General features: G+C 32.4%; 1 protein-coding gene across 1 annotated transcript in view; it reads left to right on the top strand.

The window, feature by feature from the left end:
* The window catches only part of LOC129226443 (uncharacterized), a 42,105-nt gene that overhangs the window by 9,980 nt on the left and 11,584 nt on the right, over positions 1-20,541 (top strand). Inside the window, exon 4 of the mRNA XM_054861048.1 lies at positions 595-680. Within this exon, the coding sequence (XP_054717023.1) occupies positions 595-680 (86 nt within the window). The remainder of the gene's footprint in view (positions 1-594; positions 681-20,541) is intronic.

Below are 20,541 nucleotides of genomic sequence, written 5' to 3'. Positions count from 1 at the left end.
ATTCAAGTTGAAATAATGATGTATGATTTGTAAATGTTAGTTAACAGTTTGTAACTTTAATTTTCTTAATTCGTCAATCATCATTGTTAACTCAAGCAGAAAATTTAGAGTTATTTAGATATTACTTTCAGCATTGCCTTATATTTTTCTTTGTGCATATTATATAATGTAAATGTGTATGTATTGTAAATGTGCATCTTAAGCAAGAAAATGCTTCATAATTTTTCTTGAAATTTTTTGTTTTCCTCTAAGGGCAATTTACTATGGTTTAATGTTTTAAACATCCTAGATTTAGCTGAATAAGAATAAAAGTTTAAAATATCAATTACTATTTTTTTTAAGTAATTATTAAGGGGTGGACAGCAAATGTTCTGAATGAAAGCACTTAGCCAAATATTAGCATTTTTACGAATGCCTTTCTTGTTTAGGAGTGTGAAATATTTTAAGATGTAATGATCAGCTACGCATGTTTAGTGCAATATAAAGTTTAAATAGCATTAAGACTTATTTCTCTGAAATATTTGAGTTATTACTTTCATTTTAAATTCCTCAGAGATTTTTTGTCTCAAGAGATATTTTTTTTCTTTTATTCAGGTGCTCCCAGTAGTACCATCAAATTTGCCAAATAAAAAGAAAAAACTGTCTGCAGCTACTATAAAATCATTAGAACGGAAAAAAAGGTTTTTCTTTTATTTTGTATATTTTTAATTATGTTTTATCATTTTTTTTTCTAGTTTTTGCTCTATCTGTGTGGATGTGTATATTTGATTCATATTTTATAAACTTTGATGTTTAAAGTTCTTAAACATAAATAATACAGTAGGTTGCTGCTTAATGTAATAGTGGATAATGTTATTAGAATTGCAAAGTCAAGAAAGCTTAGGCATTAATATGGTTAAAAAAAATCCATTTTTGATATCAGTAACATGGTTTGTTGTGTTCATTTGTGTTTGTTTTCACTAGCCATGTTAAATTCTGTTTTTTGTTCAGTCAAGTGAAATTTCAACAATAAAAGCAAAGAAAGAGTTCCTAAAAGCAAGCCCCTTTTGTTGGCATTTGCAAAACTTTCATTGTTTGGCATGTCATAGGTTCCCTTTTCCCCTTAGAGAGAGGTAAAAGAGTGAAGTAAGAAGAGCTGAATTATTTTATTAGTTGAGCATTTAGTGATTTCCTTTGCCTGTGAAAAGGGTGGGGATGTTGGCAAAGGGAAACTGTTCAGTTCTGTTCTTATCAGAAAAGTTAGCAAGAGAAAAATAAAACAAAATTTTTAAGCCATAAAATTTCTTCTCTGTTCAATTTTATTAAAAACTTGCAGACAGCCAATCATTTTAGCTGTGAAAAGAAAGGCAATGAGGTAACTGAACTTTAAAAGAAAATATAACCTCCTTGTTTCCCCCATCTTATCTTATAGAATATATCACATTCTTGTGATATTGTTTACACGTAAAGATAATGTTTGTGGCTTTCTATGTTAATTAAACATCTTATAGACTTTTTATTTTTAGTATAGCGCTTGTAACAAACCATGCACATTTGCTTATTTGCTTTTTAAAATCTTGGCAGCTACTGGATATTGATGCCACACTATTTTATATTGGAAATTGCATTATTCATACAACCTTTTAACATGAAATGTGAACATTTGATCAAATGAATGAAACCAGATAAGAGTTTTGCCTGCATTTCATTCCTCTAAATTATTTCTGTTTATGGTGCTGGAATTTTATTTTCTAGCATTAAATGTATAAATGCAATACTGTTGATTAACGAGAAAATATATTCACCAAAATTTGGCACTTAGTAAAGACACTCATGGGTTTTTTACACACAAGCTTCCCTTAATTTGCAGTTTTGTGGTAGGTCATATTTATAATCACAATCATTATTACAAATCTATCATCAGAATTTCAAAACCATCCAAATCTGTTCTATTGTGGGAAGATAAAGAGTAGAATATGCCAAAATGAGTTTTTGAGATAATTCAAGATACATGTTTTGGATTCCACACTATCATGAGTGAAGTGTTGGAATGTAATGTTTTTTTCATGCTTTATTTTCAACAACAACAAAATATGCAGGATTGTACAATAAAGCTAAAGTACAGTACTGCCGTTCTAAGCACAAAAAAGTCGAATCTGCAGCTGAATCCAAAATATGGAATTGCCGTTTTAAGTTTTGCTTCTCCCTGTACTTGATTCCAATGCAATTTTTTTCAGAATTAAAAAATATATATATATATTTCCTATTCACAAATGACCTAAAACATTGTGAAATACGTGACAAAAACCACTTGGTTTTGGTAGATCAATTTTGATAAAAAGTTCAGATACGACTTTTGTGCTTAATACGGCATAATAAATGACAGAAAAGCAAAAAAAAAGAAAAATTTGCAGTTACTCTCCTTTACCTTTCGCTGGCAGTGTTAGTTATGGAAAGCAGGAAAGGTAATTTTGTCTTTCCTCCCAGCTTTGGGAAAAATAAAGTATTTATATAGGTGTGTAATATTTTTTAGAAGTATATTTCTTTAGTACAGGGAACCTTCTTAACTTTTCACGCTCTTTGCTTCTATTTGAATACTGATGTAAGGTCACCCCCCTCCCCATGTGATCAATACAAGTAGTATATTCGAGTTTAAAACTAAAGTTAGTTAAGACAGGACGAGGAGTCAGTCACCTTTCTCACCTTTAGTCACCTTTTGAAAATCTGGTTACTTTTAGTCACCTTTTGCAACTTTTGTCACTTTTCTCACCTTTTTTGAAATGTGTCGTAGGATATTTTTTTTTAAATAATTAAATCCTTGAAAAGTATCTGAATGATAACTTTAACAGTGAAATTAATTAAAAAAGTAACATTAAATATCCCCCCCCCCCCCCCCGCCCAACTTGTTGTTGTTTAAGAAAAATAGCTATGCTGCCGGGAAATCAGGGAATTTTTTTCATTGCCTGCAATTGCACCCTATAAGCAGAACCAGTCTTTCTATCCCCTTTCGACCGTCGAACGCATTTTCTGCAAGTCTCGTCTAAACACTATTTTGTTTCCTATTGTGTTTCTGGCAGGGTTGGTTGGTTTAAACCACGTTGGCTTAAACCAATTGGTTTTTTTAAAAAACCATACGTTTTTTTTAAAAAATGTTTTTTTTTTTTTTTTAAAGCCCCCAAAAAAATCCATTTTACAGGTTTACATTGATTTCCCCACACATATTGAATAAGAAACAAACTAGGATTGGAAAAAGCTTCAAAGCTAGTCTTTTTGTTCAAGGCTTTCAACTAAATGAATTTTTTTTTAATGACTGTTGGAGAAAATAACGGTTCTTTTGGTTTAAAGCAAAATATGTTTAATCTGTTACAAAAACTGTAAAATTACATTTATAAATAAATATACAGGGTGTCCGAAAAGTCCTTGACACATTTAACCTAAAATACCATTGTTATGTGTCGAGGACTTTTCGGACACCCTGTATATGTAATGTATTCAACTCATTTCAGAAATATGTATAAATCTTTTTACAATTACATAAAATCAACTTTACACCACAATAACATATGCATAAATACATAGCAACTTTTACATTATAAATTAATATTATTTTTATGTTATTTAGTACTTTGAACAAAATGCAAGTTTTGAAGCTTTTCCAGAGCCTAATCAATTTTTGAGTTATGAATGATATCTAAATGACGAAAATATATGCACTGCACTTTTCTGAAGCTGGTTTTAGTAATGTTGAAGACGTTTAAAGACGGTTGCATTGCATTTTTCAAATTCTTTTTCCTGACTTTTCCACCACTCAGTCACTGTTGCAGAAGATATAACGTTTTTGGCAAAAAAAATTTCTTGAAATAGAATTTGCTGCACATTTATTTGTTCTAAAGAGTTTGCATTTGATATTTTTTAAACTTCAATGCTGGATGCAACATGTATGCCAGTAAATAAGCTGTAATTTAAGCCATGTTACACCAATTTTTGTATTTTTGATTTGGTTCTTTGTTTTAGCGATAGTCTATCTTTTCCAAGTCTTTCCAAAATAAGAACGGAGTCGAATATAGAGCAGCACTTTTTTTTTAAAACTTTGTCAGTACAACAGCAATCGATTGTTTGACTGTTCAATCATGTACTGTTGTACATTTGCTTTACTTCAATATTTGCGACATTGTGTATATAAAAATCAGCCTTATGTAAGATCAGAAAGAAAAAATATGAAAATTGTTCTTTTGTTAAGATTATGCTTAAAAATATAACTTTTACCTTTATTCGATAATTTTATTCATATTATTGTTGGTTTTATAAAGTTTTTTTCTTGGATCTTCATTATATTTTATCTTAACCCGCATCACAACCACTTCTTGAAGTATTTCGTATCATAAAAGGGCCTATATATACATGCATACTAATATGTTAATCAAGTCAAACATTTCAATCAATATTTCCCCGCAGAAAGCTATTTTAATCATTTAATTTAGTTACAAGATTTTGTTCTTATCTCTTTAATTAATCAAGAAATTAGGTATAATGTGACTATTGAATAACTGTTAATTACATGGAACCTTAATTACCTTCCGAAAATTAATTGTTTTTCTCGCAAATAGTATTTAAACCAAAAAAAACCCGATTTAAACCAAAAAACCCGGAGGTTTTTTTGGTTTTTTTGAAAAAAAAAAACCGGTTTTTTATCAACCCTGGTTTCTGGCCATAGAGCGTTGTTCGACTGAAGTTCAGCTGCGCAATTCCTTTCTGCACACTTTGTTGAGTGAGCGGTCATTGAATGCAAGTTGTCTTCTGTGTTTATCAAGTAACATCATCTGGAGTCTTTGAATCTCATGGAATCTCATGCTCATCTCTAGCCGGGTGCGTTACTTGCTTGTTTTACTTTTACTGATCTCGAAAACCGCGGCTAAGCAGCCACAAGCGGTTCGATTTGAAAAAGGTGTGATGGGTTAAGGAGGCGTGCCTCGATGTCTTCTTTGAGTACTGAATAGTGAAAAGTTTTGGTTTGCGTTTATGGTTTCACTTTGTGTTTGCACCGAAATGGTTAGTTTGGGTTCTATTTTTGCTGCGCAAATGCGAAGTGAACTTGGTCTGTGTAAACATTTCTAAACATTTCCTTTTTTGGTGCGTCTCAGAGAATCTCCGAAAGTCTTTTTTATTAGGTTTCAACCCTTATTATGGCTAGTTCCAGAAAAAATAAAGCTTTTAAAAGCAGATGCTTTCCAAAAGCTTTATTTTATGTAATGGCGAGATTGATTTTATTAAAGCAGGGTCATTCCATGTAAATTCAACCAAAAAAAACGGCATTTTGACACCCACCGACACGGATTTTGATAAAACTTGGTGAGTTTAGTCCTTTAATGTAGAAAAGTATCCACATCAATTTTTTCTTCCTCAATTTGGTTTAGTTTTCATTTTAGAGCCATTCGAAATTTTGAATGCTTAGTATTTTCCAAAGTATGACGATTCTGTTTGTTGATTGAAAATAATTTGTATTTTATTTATTTTTCAGCCAATTTTTATGAAAATTTACAGTAATATTAATGAAAGTATGAGGATTTCAGAAAAAAAATAAAAAAAATTCTAAGTAATATTTTAAGAGTAGAAAAAAATTATTTTCATAATTTTTGCAAAAAGCATTGAAGCTATTTTTAATAACTTGATTTAACACTACATTTTTTACCTCCCATAGACATGTCATGGAATATTTTCAGAGCTTGCTAAAAAAATAAAAATAAATAAAAACAAGAAAGAAAAAATTATGAACATTTTCAGGCATATGAAATGATATTTTCAGTTTCATACTTCAACAATTTATTTTTGCATTGTAAGTACAATTATTATTTTGTTTAAGTCTGATTTTTCAAATAGGTTTTCTCAGTTATTCTCTATTGTCAAGACTTTCGATTTAATATTTATGCTTTGTATTTACTAAGAAAAAAGAAAGAATACTGATAATTTTTCAACAAGGGTAAAAAAAGAGAAAAAAAAAACAATACTAAAAAATGTGATTGAATAATATAAATTATATGTTTAATAAATGCTGAAGCGAAACTTATACAAATACAAATATACAAATACAAATGTGACGACCAGCAACAGGCTCTGGGCCCAGCTAGGCTGGTCCTAGTCAATTAATTAGTCCCCAATGAAGATCAATGGCCCTCTTAAAGCTATCCACTCCCTTGCTCATTACCGCCTCTTCCGGTAAGCTATTCCAAGTGCCCACGACCCTGCTAAAGTAGTAGTTTTTCCTGATTTCCAAGTTAGCCTGAGATTTAAATAGCTTAAAACAATGACCCCTTGTCCTGCTTTCCCCGCAAAAATTTAATCCATTTACATCTTTCATTTTGATAAATTTAAATAACTGAATCATGTCCCCTCTGACTCTCCTTTGCTCCAGGCTATACATGTTAAGCCTATTAAGTCTGGTATCATAATCTAAATCTGAGAGTCCCCTTACTAATTTAGTTACCCTTCTTTGAACCCTTTCCAATACAAAAATATCTTTCTTCAGATAAGGCGACCAAAACTGAACAGCATACTCCAAATGAGGTCTTACTAAACTCCTATATAAAGGCAGAAGAACTTTCTTAGATTTGTTTGAAATAGATCTATTGATGAACCCAAGTATTTTGTTGGCTTTGTTACTAGCAATACTGCACTGTTGACTAAACTTGAAGTCCTGATTTATAAAGACACCCAGATCCATAACATTTTCTGCCTGATTTATGACTGAACCCTGTAAATGATATCTCATACGCTTATTTCCATGACCTAAGTGTAACACTTGACATTTTCCTACATTAACTGCCATACCCCATTTATCTGCCCACTTAGTAATATGATCTAAATCCTCTTGCAGCTGTTTTACTTGTTCTTCATTTTCGACAATCCCCATAACTTTTACATCGTCAGCAAAACAATTCATGCTTCCAGAAATATTTTCATTGATGTCATTCATAAATATAATAAACAAAAGAGGCCCTAAAACTGATCCCTGAGGAACCCCACTTAAAACATCACTCCAATTAGAATGATTTCCTCTCACAACTACTCTTTGCTTCCTACCAGTAAGCCAATTTCTAACCCAAAGTAAAGTTTTTCCTCCTATTCCAATGTCAGCTAACTTGCTGAGAAGAGCAACATGCGGTACCTTGTCAAAAGCTTTTTGAAAATCAATATAAACAACATCCACACATTTTTTGTTATCTAAAGCTGAGGTAACCTTGTCGTAGAAATGGAATAAATTAGTAGTACAGGATTTACCTTTCCTGAAACCATACTGCAAACTAGTCAACAGACTATTAGTCTCTAAGAACATCATGATCTTAATTTTGATCAAAGTTTCAAAAATCTTACAAATCACCGAAGTCAAACTTACAGGTCTATAATTCCCAGCAATACCTTTAGACCCCTTCTTAAAGAGTGGCGTTATGTTAGCCAGCTTCCAGTCCTCTGGCACCGTCCCCGAGTTATAAGAAGCATTGAAAATATTCAAAATAACATCCACTAATTCCTCTGCACATTCAACTAAAATTTTTGGATAGATATTATCTGGTCCCGGAGCTTTAGTTGCTTTAATCTTTTTCAAATGAAATAAAACCTCCTCCCTGGAAAATACAAAATCCTCAAGCTGTATAATAGCTTGTGTCTTGTTAGTGTCAACTGTTGAGATACAGTTATCGTTAAACACACTGGAAAAAAAGTTATTTAGAACATTTGCAATATCCCTATCGTTTTGGATTAAATTTCCATACTCATCAACCAAAGGCCCAATTTGACTGTTTCGAGCTTTCCCAGAATTAGCGTAAGCAAAAAACCTCTTAGGGTTCCCATCAATGTCATCTGCCAGCCTTTGCTCCAATTCCCTTTTCTGAATCCGTACCAAATACTTAAAATTTCGCCTTGCCTTACCATACTGGAGCCTCTCCGCACTCTGACCAGTTTCTTTAAACTTACGAAAAGTGGCTTGCTTATAATTAAGAGCTTCTTTAGTCTTCCTGGAGAACCACATAGGCCAAATATTGGTACTAACACCTTTTCTCCTAAATGGAACATAGTCCCCAACGGTTTTAGCAAGTTTATCCTTAAATTCCGTCCACTGCTGATCTACGTCGCTATTTTCCAACCCTGACGAAAAAACCTCTTTCAAGCTCTGTCTAAGTGCAACAAAATCGGTGTTTCTGAAGTTGGGCACAAACCTAAAATTATCATCTTTGCACACTTCAAATTTAACCCGGAACCTAATGCTGTTATGATCACTATCTCCAATATGCTCCCCTACACTCAACCCCTGAACAAAACTACCTATGCCACAAAAAACAAGATCCAAAATGGCCTCCTCTCGAGTTCCCTGAGTTACAACTTGATCTAAGAAACAGTCACCAATTACTTTTAAAAATTCCTCTTCTTTGCCATTACCAGGATAAAAATTATTCCAATCAATACCCGGAAAATTGAAATCCCCCATTATGATAACGGATCCCTTACTGGACATGTCACTAATAATACGGTACATCTGTTCATCTTGTCCCTGGTTTGAATTAGGTGGCCTATAAATGTTTCCAAAGCGTAGCTTTTTGCCCTTACTGCTCATCAACTCCAGCCAAACCATATCAATATCAGTAGGCTTATCATTTATGACCAATTCATTGCAAATAAAATTGTCTCTAACATAAAATAAAACCCCACCACCTCTTTTACCTACTCTATCCTGTCTGAACAAATTATACCCAGCAATATGTAATAACTCTGCATCAGATTCGGTAGCCCATGTCTCTGTAATTCCAATAACATCCAACTTCTCATCCATAACTATGCTTTTCAATTCATCCATCTTGTTCCTAATACTGCGAGCATTGGTATAGAAAACTTTAAGCATGCCTAAGTTGCTTTTATTTAACACCCTGAAATTTCCTAAATTACAATTGTTAACATTACTACTTTTGTTCGTCACTTTATTTCCATTTCTAGCAATACCCAAAAAAATTTCATTTTCTCGATACCTGATGCTTGAACCATGCCCCCCATTCCAACTTAGTTTTTTGACTCCGAAGCCCTTAAAATTAATCCACTAACCATTTTGACCCCTGTAGAGCTCAGATGCAGGCCATCCCTAGCAATCCAATCCTGTTTACAATGACTCCATACATCAATGAACCTGATACTGCGCTTTTCGCAAATTGACTTCAGTAGCAAGTTCATACACCTCGCACATTGATTTAGCCAGCTCCTATGCACTCCATACCTGGGAAGCAAACCAACCACTTGGACATTCGACGAAAAGCTGGTTGCTTTATCCAACAGGGATTCCCATTCCCTAGAAAACTCCTCATTTTTACTGTGGCCTACATCATTTGTTCCCACCCACAAAGTAACCATGTCCTCCTTATTCAATACTCCCTTCTTTTCAGCAACCATATTAACGTCTTTTACCCTAGCCCCTGGTAAACAACACCTAGCCACCTTACGCTTTACTCTCCCAACTGTGTTACCCACCTCCCTTACCATAGAGTCCCCCAAAATTACACCCTTAATTTTATGGTTTCTTTTTATTGAATGATTTGATTTGCTTTCCTTTTATTTTTTGTATTAAGTCATTTAAAGCCACTCTCCTTTGAAGTCAGTTCAGGGTGGCGACAGATCAGGGAGATCAGGGAAAAGTCAGGGAACTTTATGAATCAGGGAAAAATCAGGGAAATATCAGGGAATTTTGAAAAATTACAAAAAATCAGGGAAAATTGATTTTATGAAGAAAAAAAAAATTTTTTTTTGCTTTACAAAATTAAGTACTTTCTTTCCCTACGCATTTTCCGCCAATTATCTGTTCAAAGAAAAAGTAAAATTAATGAGGTGCGATTATACACTGCCTGTCGGATATTTGTGCATCTTTTTTCCTCAACGTCAAAGTATTGAATCTTACTTATTAACCACAGGATGAACTTCCTAAGATTGTGTTTGTGTCTGTTAGGTTGTTTATTTACCTAGCTTGAAATTTCCTTTTACGCTTTCAATGCTACATAAAATAAACAACCATACAGGCAAAGAGGAAGCCTTCATTAAAGCCTTAGCTCCTTTGCCTTTATTTCATTGCCTCGAAGTAATTAGCGTCTGTAATCACGATTTCAAGAAGAAATCTTTGGTTTTTGAATTAATACTATAAAAGCTTAAAAGTTATTACTTCTTCGCATTTTTAATTTAATTGCTAAAATTGAACTAAACTTTGTTTTTTGCCGTTATACTATTTGTTGTCACCGCAGATTATAAAGGTTTTCTTTTCTTCAGACTTAAGTGATTCATTAATTTTATAACCAAGTTGTATTCTTTTTTTATATATTTTGAAATTAACTAATTGCTTTCTTTTTCTTTTTTTTTTCTTGCATTTCAAAGTTGTTTGTTACAAAAGCAATCTAAGATTTTTTTTCGTTACGTACTCAAATCATTTGAAATAGAGTTAACTTGTGTACTTAAGTAAATATCTTTACTTTTTATTGTTAAAATGCTGTATTCATTCATTAAAACGTATGTTCTTGATTAGAGAAAAGCTCCCTGTGAATGGATGTCAAATGGTTTCATCTGTTTTGCATAAATATGTCAATTAGTTATATAAGAATAACTACATTACTTCTATTCTTTCACTATTACTTGTTATTCTTGCAACAATTATGCTGTTTGAAAACTTAGTTCAAAATAATTTCAATTACTTTTTAGTTCTATCATAAATACACATGTTTTTAAGAGTAATATGAATAGTTTCTTAAAATTCTTATGCAAAGTGGTTTCTGGAAGTAAAGTATTTTTTTTTTTTAATTTTCTCTAATCTTTCTATGTAGAAAAATTTAATATACTGTTTCGTAGGGTTTTTTTTTTCCAAAAAAATTGACTAGATATGTTTTTTTTTAATCATTTTATGAAAAAAGTAGCATTTTTTAAAAATATATCTTTAGTTCAACAACTTTACACAACTTAAAACGTTTAAAATACTGCATTTTATACAAACATACAATGGATTTCAAGTAGAGCAAAGAAAGAAAAACATTATTATTGGTAACGTAAATCAGGGAAATTTGGTGAACTTAATCAGGGAAATCAGGGAAAACTCAGGGAACTTTTTTTTACAGTTCCTGTCGCCACCCTGCAGTTGTATATTTGCTTTGGAAGGGAGTAGATCGTCTGTGTTTGTTGAGGCGTATGCCTAACCCTTTTGTTTTGATATGTTTCGATATTAATAGCTTTAGACTTCATTAATAAACACTTTTTTATATAATGGCTTGACTTCATTGCCCATTTGAACCACATTCGTTTTCAATGCATCATCTTGCTCTTTACTTCACAATTTCAAGTTTTATTATGTTGATTAAATATATATATATATATATATATATATATATATATATATATATATATATATATATATATATATATATATATATATATATATATATATTAAGGTTACATAGAGTTTGCACTGAAAGTTTTTTGAAAATGTCTTAAAATTTTTATTTTACTACTTCTAGTCCTATAATATTCATTTCCAAAATTGTAAAGAAATCTTTACAAAAAGTATATAGGCTATTTGGTTAAAAGTCAGTAAAAAGGGATAATCCTTTTCTGTTTTTTGAGTATTTAACAAATTGCTTTTGATCACCTTTTAGTTACTTTTTTGTCACCTTTTAGTCACCTTTGTTTTCAAATTTGTCACCTTTCTCACTTTTTTCAAAGGCCATCAGCAGTCCTCGGCCTGTTAAGATAGCTAAACATGGTGATTAAATTTTTAACTCCAAATTCAGCCTTAATGCTTTTAACTTTATTTTGGACATATTAATAATAGAACACATGAAATTACGATACCTTAATTTCAGTGAAATTCTGCGTCAAAAACTCGTGCTGCCGTCTGGTGAAAGAATAACAAATTAACTTCTATTTTATTATAGTTGATTCAAAATTAACAAAAAAATATTGGTTGAAAAAATTTGTAAAATCATTTTTCGAATACGAAAGCGGTCAATTAGGAAAGAAAACTTTTAATTTTTTTTCAGTGAAAGCATGGGGACTTCTATTAAAATCAAAAAAATTTGCTAACTGTTTAAGTTCGTTCGAGAGTTTTATAATTCATTCCAAAATTAATGTACAATTATGACATATAATCTATATTTATAAAACAAAGAATATCTTAATATATAAAAATCTTCTGTGCGTATGTTTGTCACCCGAAGGTTTTTTAACGGCTGGATCGATTTTGATTCAATTTTTTGTATGTAATTAAGTTGTGGCAAGCATGGTTTCGAAGTGCGATGGATCGAATGGGAAACGTTTTTGATAATTAATTAATTTATTTAAACAATGGATGGTTATATTTCCCAAATGATTAATATTTATTCTAACCTATTGTTGAGCGAGAACTGAAATAAATATTTAACCCATTGCCAAAGGACAATAAGAAAGCCAGCTCTGCTTTTTGTAATGAAATTTCCTGATGTCAATTGAGAATAGATAAAACGTAGAGAGAGAGAGAGATTGAAGCCTTCATTTCTCTCTTGAAAGGCAACGATTTTAGGCCCCGTGATATATTTTAAAGTAAAGTATTGGAAGGTCCACGCAAAACGTGTGTTTTGTCGTCGTAGTTGAACCATGTGACTGGATCGGTGCTTTAGGTTTTCCTAACCAAATGATCAGAACGTACCGAACCTAGCAACATTTATCCTCGGCTCAAATCCATCTGAGTGTTAGCACCAATGTCAAGAAGACTTTAAGAATTATCTAACTAATCAGTGCATTATTAAAAGAAAAGATGATGGAATTTAAAGACGAAACAAATATTATTTTCGTCCAGATAAATTACAACAGGTCGGTGTAATATATATATCTATATATATATATATATATATATATATATATATATATATATATATATATTATATATATATATATATATATATATATATATATATATATGTGTGTGTGTGTGTGTGTGTATGTTCCCTATATACAGGGCATGGTTACTGAATAGGCCAACTAGGTCATCCATGGTCTATGGCCCCCGCTCTTTAAGGGCCCCAAATGGGGGTTCTGTACACAAAAGATCAATGCAGTGGAAGAGCTTTATCTTTGGTGGAAAGAACAAATTAGGCAATATATGAAGTTTAAAAAGTTTTTCGTTCAAAAGATCGGACCACTAATCGGTCGGAGTTGGCTTCGCTCTCTGATCGGCTGGATTACAGTAACGTGGTGGCTTGGTGACTTTGGCTATAAACTATAGAGTTGCGTGATCATTTGTTTACATATTAAAGCTACTGTTAATGTAATTTATAGTATTTTTTGTTTATTTGGCAAAATATATCAATTTGCAAAGAATTGTTTTTCGTTTTTATAGAGTTTTTAGTCATTTTAGTTGAAGAATGTGTTTATTTTACATCGGGAGGGGGGAGGGATGAGTGATTTTTGCTTATTCAAAGAACAGTTTTTACCTTTTTAATTTTTCGAAACGATATCCTTTCGATTGTTGTATTCTTTTTCATATGAGGGATGTTGCAGCGGGAATTCCCGTTTGTTCTAAATTTGTAGTAAGTTTTTTACTCTTAATATCTGAGGACGCTTTTTATCCTTTGAGTATGGCTGAAGGAACAAACCATCAAGTAGAAGAGAAAAAATAGTTAATAAAACAACTGCTCAGTGGGCATTAGATAAATCAAGTTGTAATTAATATACGTATTCTGACACCAAAGCAGCTTAAAACATTTTCTTTCTTTACTTATTTTTTCAACAGAACGGTTCAAACACATTATAGTTTATTGAATCTTTTTTTAACTTTTCAATTTACAAAGTTTGAACAGAACAACGTCTGTCGGGTCCTCTAATGTGTATATATATATATATATATATATATATATATATATATATATATATATATATATATATATATATATATATTAGGGTGGTCCTTATTTTTGAAGTTGCAGAAATTTTACGCGACGCCCCCCGCAATTTGTTCCATTATACAAATAAATGATCCTTGCAAAATTTTAAGTCAATCCATGAATATTAACACGTGCCCCTAGGGCCCCCTTCTTTGAGTTTCGAAGAAAAAAATGCAGATTTTCTCATTTTTATGTAAAAATATTCTAACGTTTTATATTTAAAGTTATTTTCGACCTCAATAGGTGCTGCTACTTCCAGACTGACCATTCTCTCAGTTTCCTTCTGTAAAATTTAACATGCTACAGAGGGTACATGTACACCAATGGCCTTGGGTCAAGCGTACCGCTTTTCTGCGCTTGTTCTAGTGGTCCAACCAAGCGGAAGGGGAACGTTTCCTCCCACCAAGATGGACACAAGGGATTCTATAGGACATTAATGAATGGCCTAAGTCATTAATGAATGATATTTGACAACAACAAATTGCTTCCTCCAGGCTTTGGGGGTGTTGATTTACAAAATTCCCTGTGTATGTAATAGGTGTGGCAAATAGAGTCGCAAGGTTTCAATGCTATAAATATAAGTAATTGCAATTATATTTTAATACGCTGTTCTTTAGTTATAAACATATCAAAATGCTTATGAAATTTTTAATTTTTAAGATATAAATTTCAAAAAATCCTCGATTACTCCAAACATAAAAATATACTATATTTTACATAGCTAAAATACAAATTAAAAAATAATATCCTGATTGGAACAATGTAGAAATCTATAAATTAATTTTCTTTTATTTCAGTACATAATCCTTTATTATCATCAAATTCTTGCGATTCACAAGATTTAGAAACCGAAATGGGTATCTATCCTAACCTGTTGAACTTTTGTTTTCTACAGCTGGTCTACCACAATGCAAAAAAGCTTGACAACTATTGATGTCTGCTTGCCTTTCATCACTGTTAGACACATGCCATATTAGGGATAGATGCAGTAAATTTAAATCCAAATGACCAAGTGATCAATCGTACATTCCTTACGAGAGCATAAGAAAATCTTCGAGAGGTAAAATTAAATTTCATGAATTTAAATTTAGATTTTGTAGTTATTCACTGGTATACACAGCTACATCCAGATGTAACTGGAAAAAGAACGCCGACAGGATTACCATGATAGCTTCAGGTCCTAATATTGAACAGCTACTCGGAATTCCTTAGATATTTCTTCAGTTGTATATGATATCTTAGATGATAGCTCTTTATTGCTAACTGCTCTAGATGTAGTGTCTGATACAACGACTTGCAATACCAACCGTATAAATTGTGTATGCAATTTTTTACAGCAAAAACTAAACAGTGATATATTACATTTGGATTGCCATCATCATGCACTTGAAATCGTACTGCAGAGTGTGTCCTTAAAGAAGTTCTTGCTTTTCTTAGTTCTAGATCAGATATTCAATTATTTAAGCGCTTCAAAACTTTGTGGAAAGATCTCCATCATTCAGAACTTATAACATTTCAATCAAGTACACATACCACTTAAATTCTAAAAGACGAAGTTGATGATATATTATTGTTCGTAAAAAGCGGAATTGAGAAAGATTACAGAGAATTCTCGTAACTTGTAATAATATTTCCAAGTGAATTTCCTCCTACATGGAAATGTTTTCGGCAACCTGGAGCTTATCCCTGAGCCACATGGTGGCAAAAGGAATTTTTGTTTGAAAATTTTTATATTTAGGAAACAATTTAAATTGATCTTACATAAAAAGAAAGCCCTTCAATGCTGTTTTACAAAGCTGTTTTACAATTAAATGCTGTATGAAGATACGGTTTTTCGCAGCAACCCAATCGAGGCTCCTTTGAATAATATAATATGTCTGAAAAACTAGCAGCGTACAAAATGATGACAAACATGCAGCAGAAGCAGTGATTGGAAAATTCATAAATCACTTATGGTATTTAGGGGATAAACTAGTAGCTTTGTCGGTAATAGATGAAGGAATTAACTTTGAAGATTGGAAATGATTAGTCCAAAAAATGCTTGTGATACGGAAGACGTGTCTGATGACTGTTTAACAAATTTCAGATAACAGGAGATGATTTGGAATACTTTCTTAGTAAAGATCTTCCTCTTTATAGAATCAATTACGAGTCAATAAAACTGTTTGATAAGTTACAAATACTAAAAGATTTTTTCCTATTTGATCCTGATTCACGGCAAAATGAAGGAAGCTATTTAAAGGGAAGAGAGATTGTTAAAATACTGAAAATTGTGAATGATACAACTGAAAGAGGTGCACAATATTAATCGAAGAATTTCACAACTAATTTACCAAATATGAGTCACAAAAACAATTGATTTTACAGACCGTCCAAACTATCGGGGAAAAAAACACACTATCGAGATACATTGAGAAAAGTGTACGATTAAGGAACATTTCTAAAGCATTATTTCATTCTTATTCAACGTAAAATCTTTAGATGATATAAAGTAATTAAAAAGATTAATTTTAGGGCTACCTCACTGTAAAAATATTTTGCAAACCTAGGAGAAACGACGTACTGAGTCTGAAGTAAAAACTCGAAGATTTGTGAGAAAATTATCAAAAGTGTCAAAGTTCAACGGCCTAAGGGCACGTGTTATTATTGAACAATCGAGTTCAAATTTTGCACACGTTACTTTTTATTATAGTGTCACAAAACTAGGGGGCGTCACTTGTTGAATTCCGAAAAAAAAAAAATTTCCCATATAAATAAGGACCACCCTAATATATATATATATATATATATATATATATATATATATATATATATATATATATATATATATATGTGTGTGTGTGTGTGTGTGTATGTTCCCTATATACAGGGCATGGTTACTGAATAGGCCAGCTAGGTCATCCATGGTCTATGGCCCCTGCTCTTTAAGGGCCCCAAATGGCTAAAATTAATGCAGTGGCTAAAATTGTAAGGTTTAACTACATTAGAGCCCCAAAAAAGCTTTTGGCTTAGGGCCCACTGACATACTAATCGGGCCCTGCCTATACAAATCCACAGTTTACGCCGGATCTCGACCAAATTTGGCAGAGGTACTTTGGCACCCCAAGAAGGAACTAATTGAGATTTTCAAACTCCAAAAACGTACCGAACCGTTCGAATTTTAATTTTAGGACTGGAAAGTGGTGTTTTCCTATAATATGAGGGCGAAAAAATGCTCGCAAAAATTAGAGTGAAATATCCATAGAAACTTTTCCTTCTCTGCATCAGATAAAATTTGTTTCAATGTTCTAAGGTAATTGGAAAGTGAATTTTAACTGGTCTTGACTAATTTCATGCTAAACAGTAGGTAAACGTTCAATTAGAAGTCAATTGTTGATAATGGTCATTGTTGAACAATGCTTTTATTAAAATTTGTAGCATAAGAAAATCATTAAGGAGAAAGATATGTTGTCATTTTTTTTTCCTTCGAATATGAACAAAGAAAATTCCGGTTTTTGTTTGGAGGCTTTTTCTGAAATCGGGGGATTTAAAATTTTCCCTTTTTGGTTATTTTCCACAATCTGTCAAGGAATTTTACATTTTTTTTGTACTGTTCAAGCCTTGTTTGTTAAACATGCGTCATTTGAAGTAACTTTTATTTTTGAGGTAGACCGTGCAAAGCCGGGTGACGCAGGCTAGGAAATAAAAATCATTTTTAGAACCCGAAAGAGGTACAATCGATGAAATTAAGCTTGTAATCCAAATGTTGTTGTTTTCAGCGGGGAGGAGGTAGAGAGAGATTAACAAAATTTAAAAGTAATGAAAACCAAAAATGAACTTTTATTTTTCCCTTTTCACTTTCTTGTACAAATAGCAATTATAGAAATAAATCATTAAAATGAAAACAATTACATTTTAGATTGTTCGTGAGCTAGAACAATGGCACATCTATGAAAAACATCAAACATTGTAAAATTATAACAAAAATTCATAACACAAAAAGAATTCATTTCCTGATAATTTAAAATTCTCTCACTACATTAATTAAAAAATAGTGTTTATAACACTACCAGTAAAATGCAGCGGAAATATGACAGGGCCGGATTAGCCATAGAGCAGAAGTAGCAAATGCTATATGCCCCGCGGCCATGAGAAAAAGTTCCAGAAAAAAAACTACTTTCCGCACTTTAATCCGTTTAAGTTTATCTCTATCTTTTTCTTTTTATTTAGATTTAGCTTTTCTAAATACTCAGGTAAATTAAAAATCTTATTTTTCTCGTTGGATTGCTGTCCAGAAATTTCTCTCAACTGAAGTCTTAGTGGAAGGAGAAAAAGCTCCGTTGGGTCAGAAAAGTTTCAAAACTGACCTAAAAATTACAATTTAAGGCAATGTTTTGAGAACGGAGAATTGGGTTTTCTCTCTATATATTTTTTTTCTTTTCAAAATGAAGTCAATTGTAAGGTAACTTACGAAATTTAAGGGAGTTAGAGTCCTTAAACTATCAGCTATTTAAAGTTAAAAAAAAGAAAATTTAGGTTGTTTGATAACAATAGAGGATAGGGGAAGGGGTTCTTTCCAGAAATTGTGTTCAAAACTGAACTCAAATTCAGGCTATCTTTGGGAGGAAAGGGTTTGAGGGATCGTCCCATGGTATACCTGAAAACAAAATTTCAAGCTATGTGGAAAGATTAGAGAAAGGGAACTCCCCCAGAAACAATTCTGACATGGTTTTAGATTATCACTGGAGACTTTATCAGGGGGAGAGGGGATACGGGTTTGCTTCGTAAAATGTTAGAAACTGAATTATTTCAAGACGCAGGCTATCTTTAGTTTTAGCTTCAGGCAAAGAGTGGTGGTTTGGAGCCTTTCCCCCAGAATGTTGAGAAGCTAGGCAAGTAGGTCGGTATTCTCCTTTGGAATTTTTTTGAAATTTCGAAATCGAGATGGTTCAAGGGCTTTCTCTGGAATTTTTCGGAATTTGAGGTCTAAAAGTTTAAGCAATTTTTGTTGATAGCTGGAGAAGGAGGATGTTGAAACTCTTAAAGCACAAATCCTAAAACCACATTTCAAAGCTCTCTTTGATGATGTTTGACAAGAGATGGGAAAGGGTTACCATCCAGAAATTGTTTGAAAGTGGCTTTCTCAAAGTTTTCGAAATTGGATACCCAAAAAGGTAATTATTAGTCATCCTAAATCCTCTTTAGTTACTTAACTTCATGTCAATTTGTCACCATCAAAATACCGCCCCCCCCCCTCCCCGCAACACGAGCCTGTAGATCCGGCACTGTAAACAACGAGCAAAATTTAGAGATTGTGATAGAAGAAAAGAAAAAGATTCTGAGACTTCACACTTATGTTGAGCGAAATAAATAAATTGTTAAGAGAATATTATTTTTTGATGAACTAAAATAATTATGTGTAGGAGAAAGACTTTGAATATCGTTTTTAATTTTTTCCTCTGAGTGGGAAGGAACTAAAAAGCTGCCGCCCATGCCCCGAACCTAACCTATTTCTTTTGTGTCACCAAAGGTATCCAAAAACTTTTTTATTTGAACTTGAAATTCAGAGAAATTCAGGAAGAAAATTGTTTAACATAATCGAAAACCCACTAAAACTGCTTTCTGGAACTTCAGTTTCGAAAAATTTCCTCGGGTGTAATCCCGAGCTCGATCCAGTCCTATAACGTCGTCTAATAAGGTGGCCTACAAGTGTGTATTTTGGACTATAATTTCAAAAAATATCTATGGGAGTGTACCTCCCCCCTCCAACATTGTTAATGATGGTCCAAAATGTACTTTTAGATTTCAACTTCAAAAAATTTCCGGGTGGCCTTGAAGAGCGCCTGAACCCTATCCCATACTGAAACGTAACTCGTGATGGCCTTCAATCTATCACGTTTTCACAACTTCACTTTCAAGAAATTTCCAGGGGATGGCTTTCATGAACTCCGCCCCAAAATCAACAAAGAAGGTAAAAAAACTACCCTTTCAGAGTATATAATTTCGAGAATTTTTGCTTAAAATTGTTTTTAGATTAATAATACGTTATAAATTCGAAAAATTCCCAATGGGACTTCCTTGAACACCCCTCTTTCCTCTTTGCAGCATTATTAAAGATAATCTAGTTTTATTTAAGGCTTAAATTTAAAAAAAAAGCCTGGAGAGAGGCACTGTGAACCAAAATTTTTTCCTTTGATCTTACCTAAGATAGGATGCAATCGCGTTCTTTGACTTCAGTTTCTTTAAATGATGATCTCCAAATCTTCTCTTTTTAATATTGCAAGGAGTCGTTAGAAGTGAGTTTTTAGTATTGAACTATCGGTAATTTTTCCGGGGGTAGGTGCATTTTTGGAATTAAAAGTTGAAAACGTGTAGTAACGGGAAGATGAGGGGCAATATAAGAGCGTCTTAACCGTTGTAAAGCTCTAAAATTATATTTACATTTATGTATTCATGCGTGTTATAAGTGCACTTCCCATCTCCATGAAGAAAAGCTCTATTGTTTACTATATCATGCAAAAACGAGGGCCCCTTGGAAACATTTGCTACAGGCCCCGCGCTGGCTTAATCCGGCCCTGAATATGAAAACAAATAAGTTTTACTAAAAATCACAGCTTTTAATAATGTTAACAACATAAAAAATATTAAGTTTGACATT

This window comes from Uloborus diversus, chromosome 7 (genome assembly GCF_026930045.1).
Source record: "Uloborus diversus isolate 005 chromosome 7, Udiv.v.3.1, whole genome shotgun sequence".
Classification (NCBI taxonomy): Eukaryota; Metazoa; Arthropoda; class Arachnida; order Araneae; family Uloboridae; genus Uloborus; species Uloborus diversus.
Note: the sequence above shows the minus strand (reverse complement) of the source record. Positions and strands in the feature narration are given on the sequence as shown.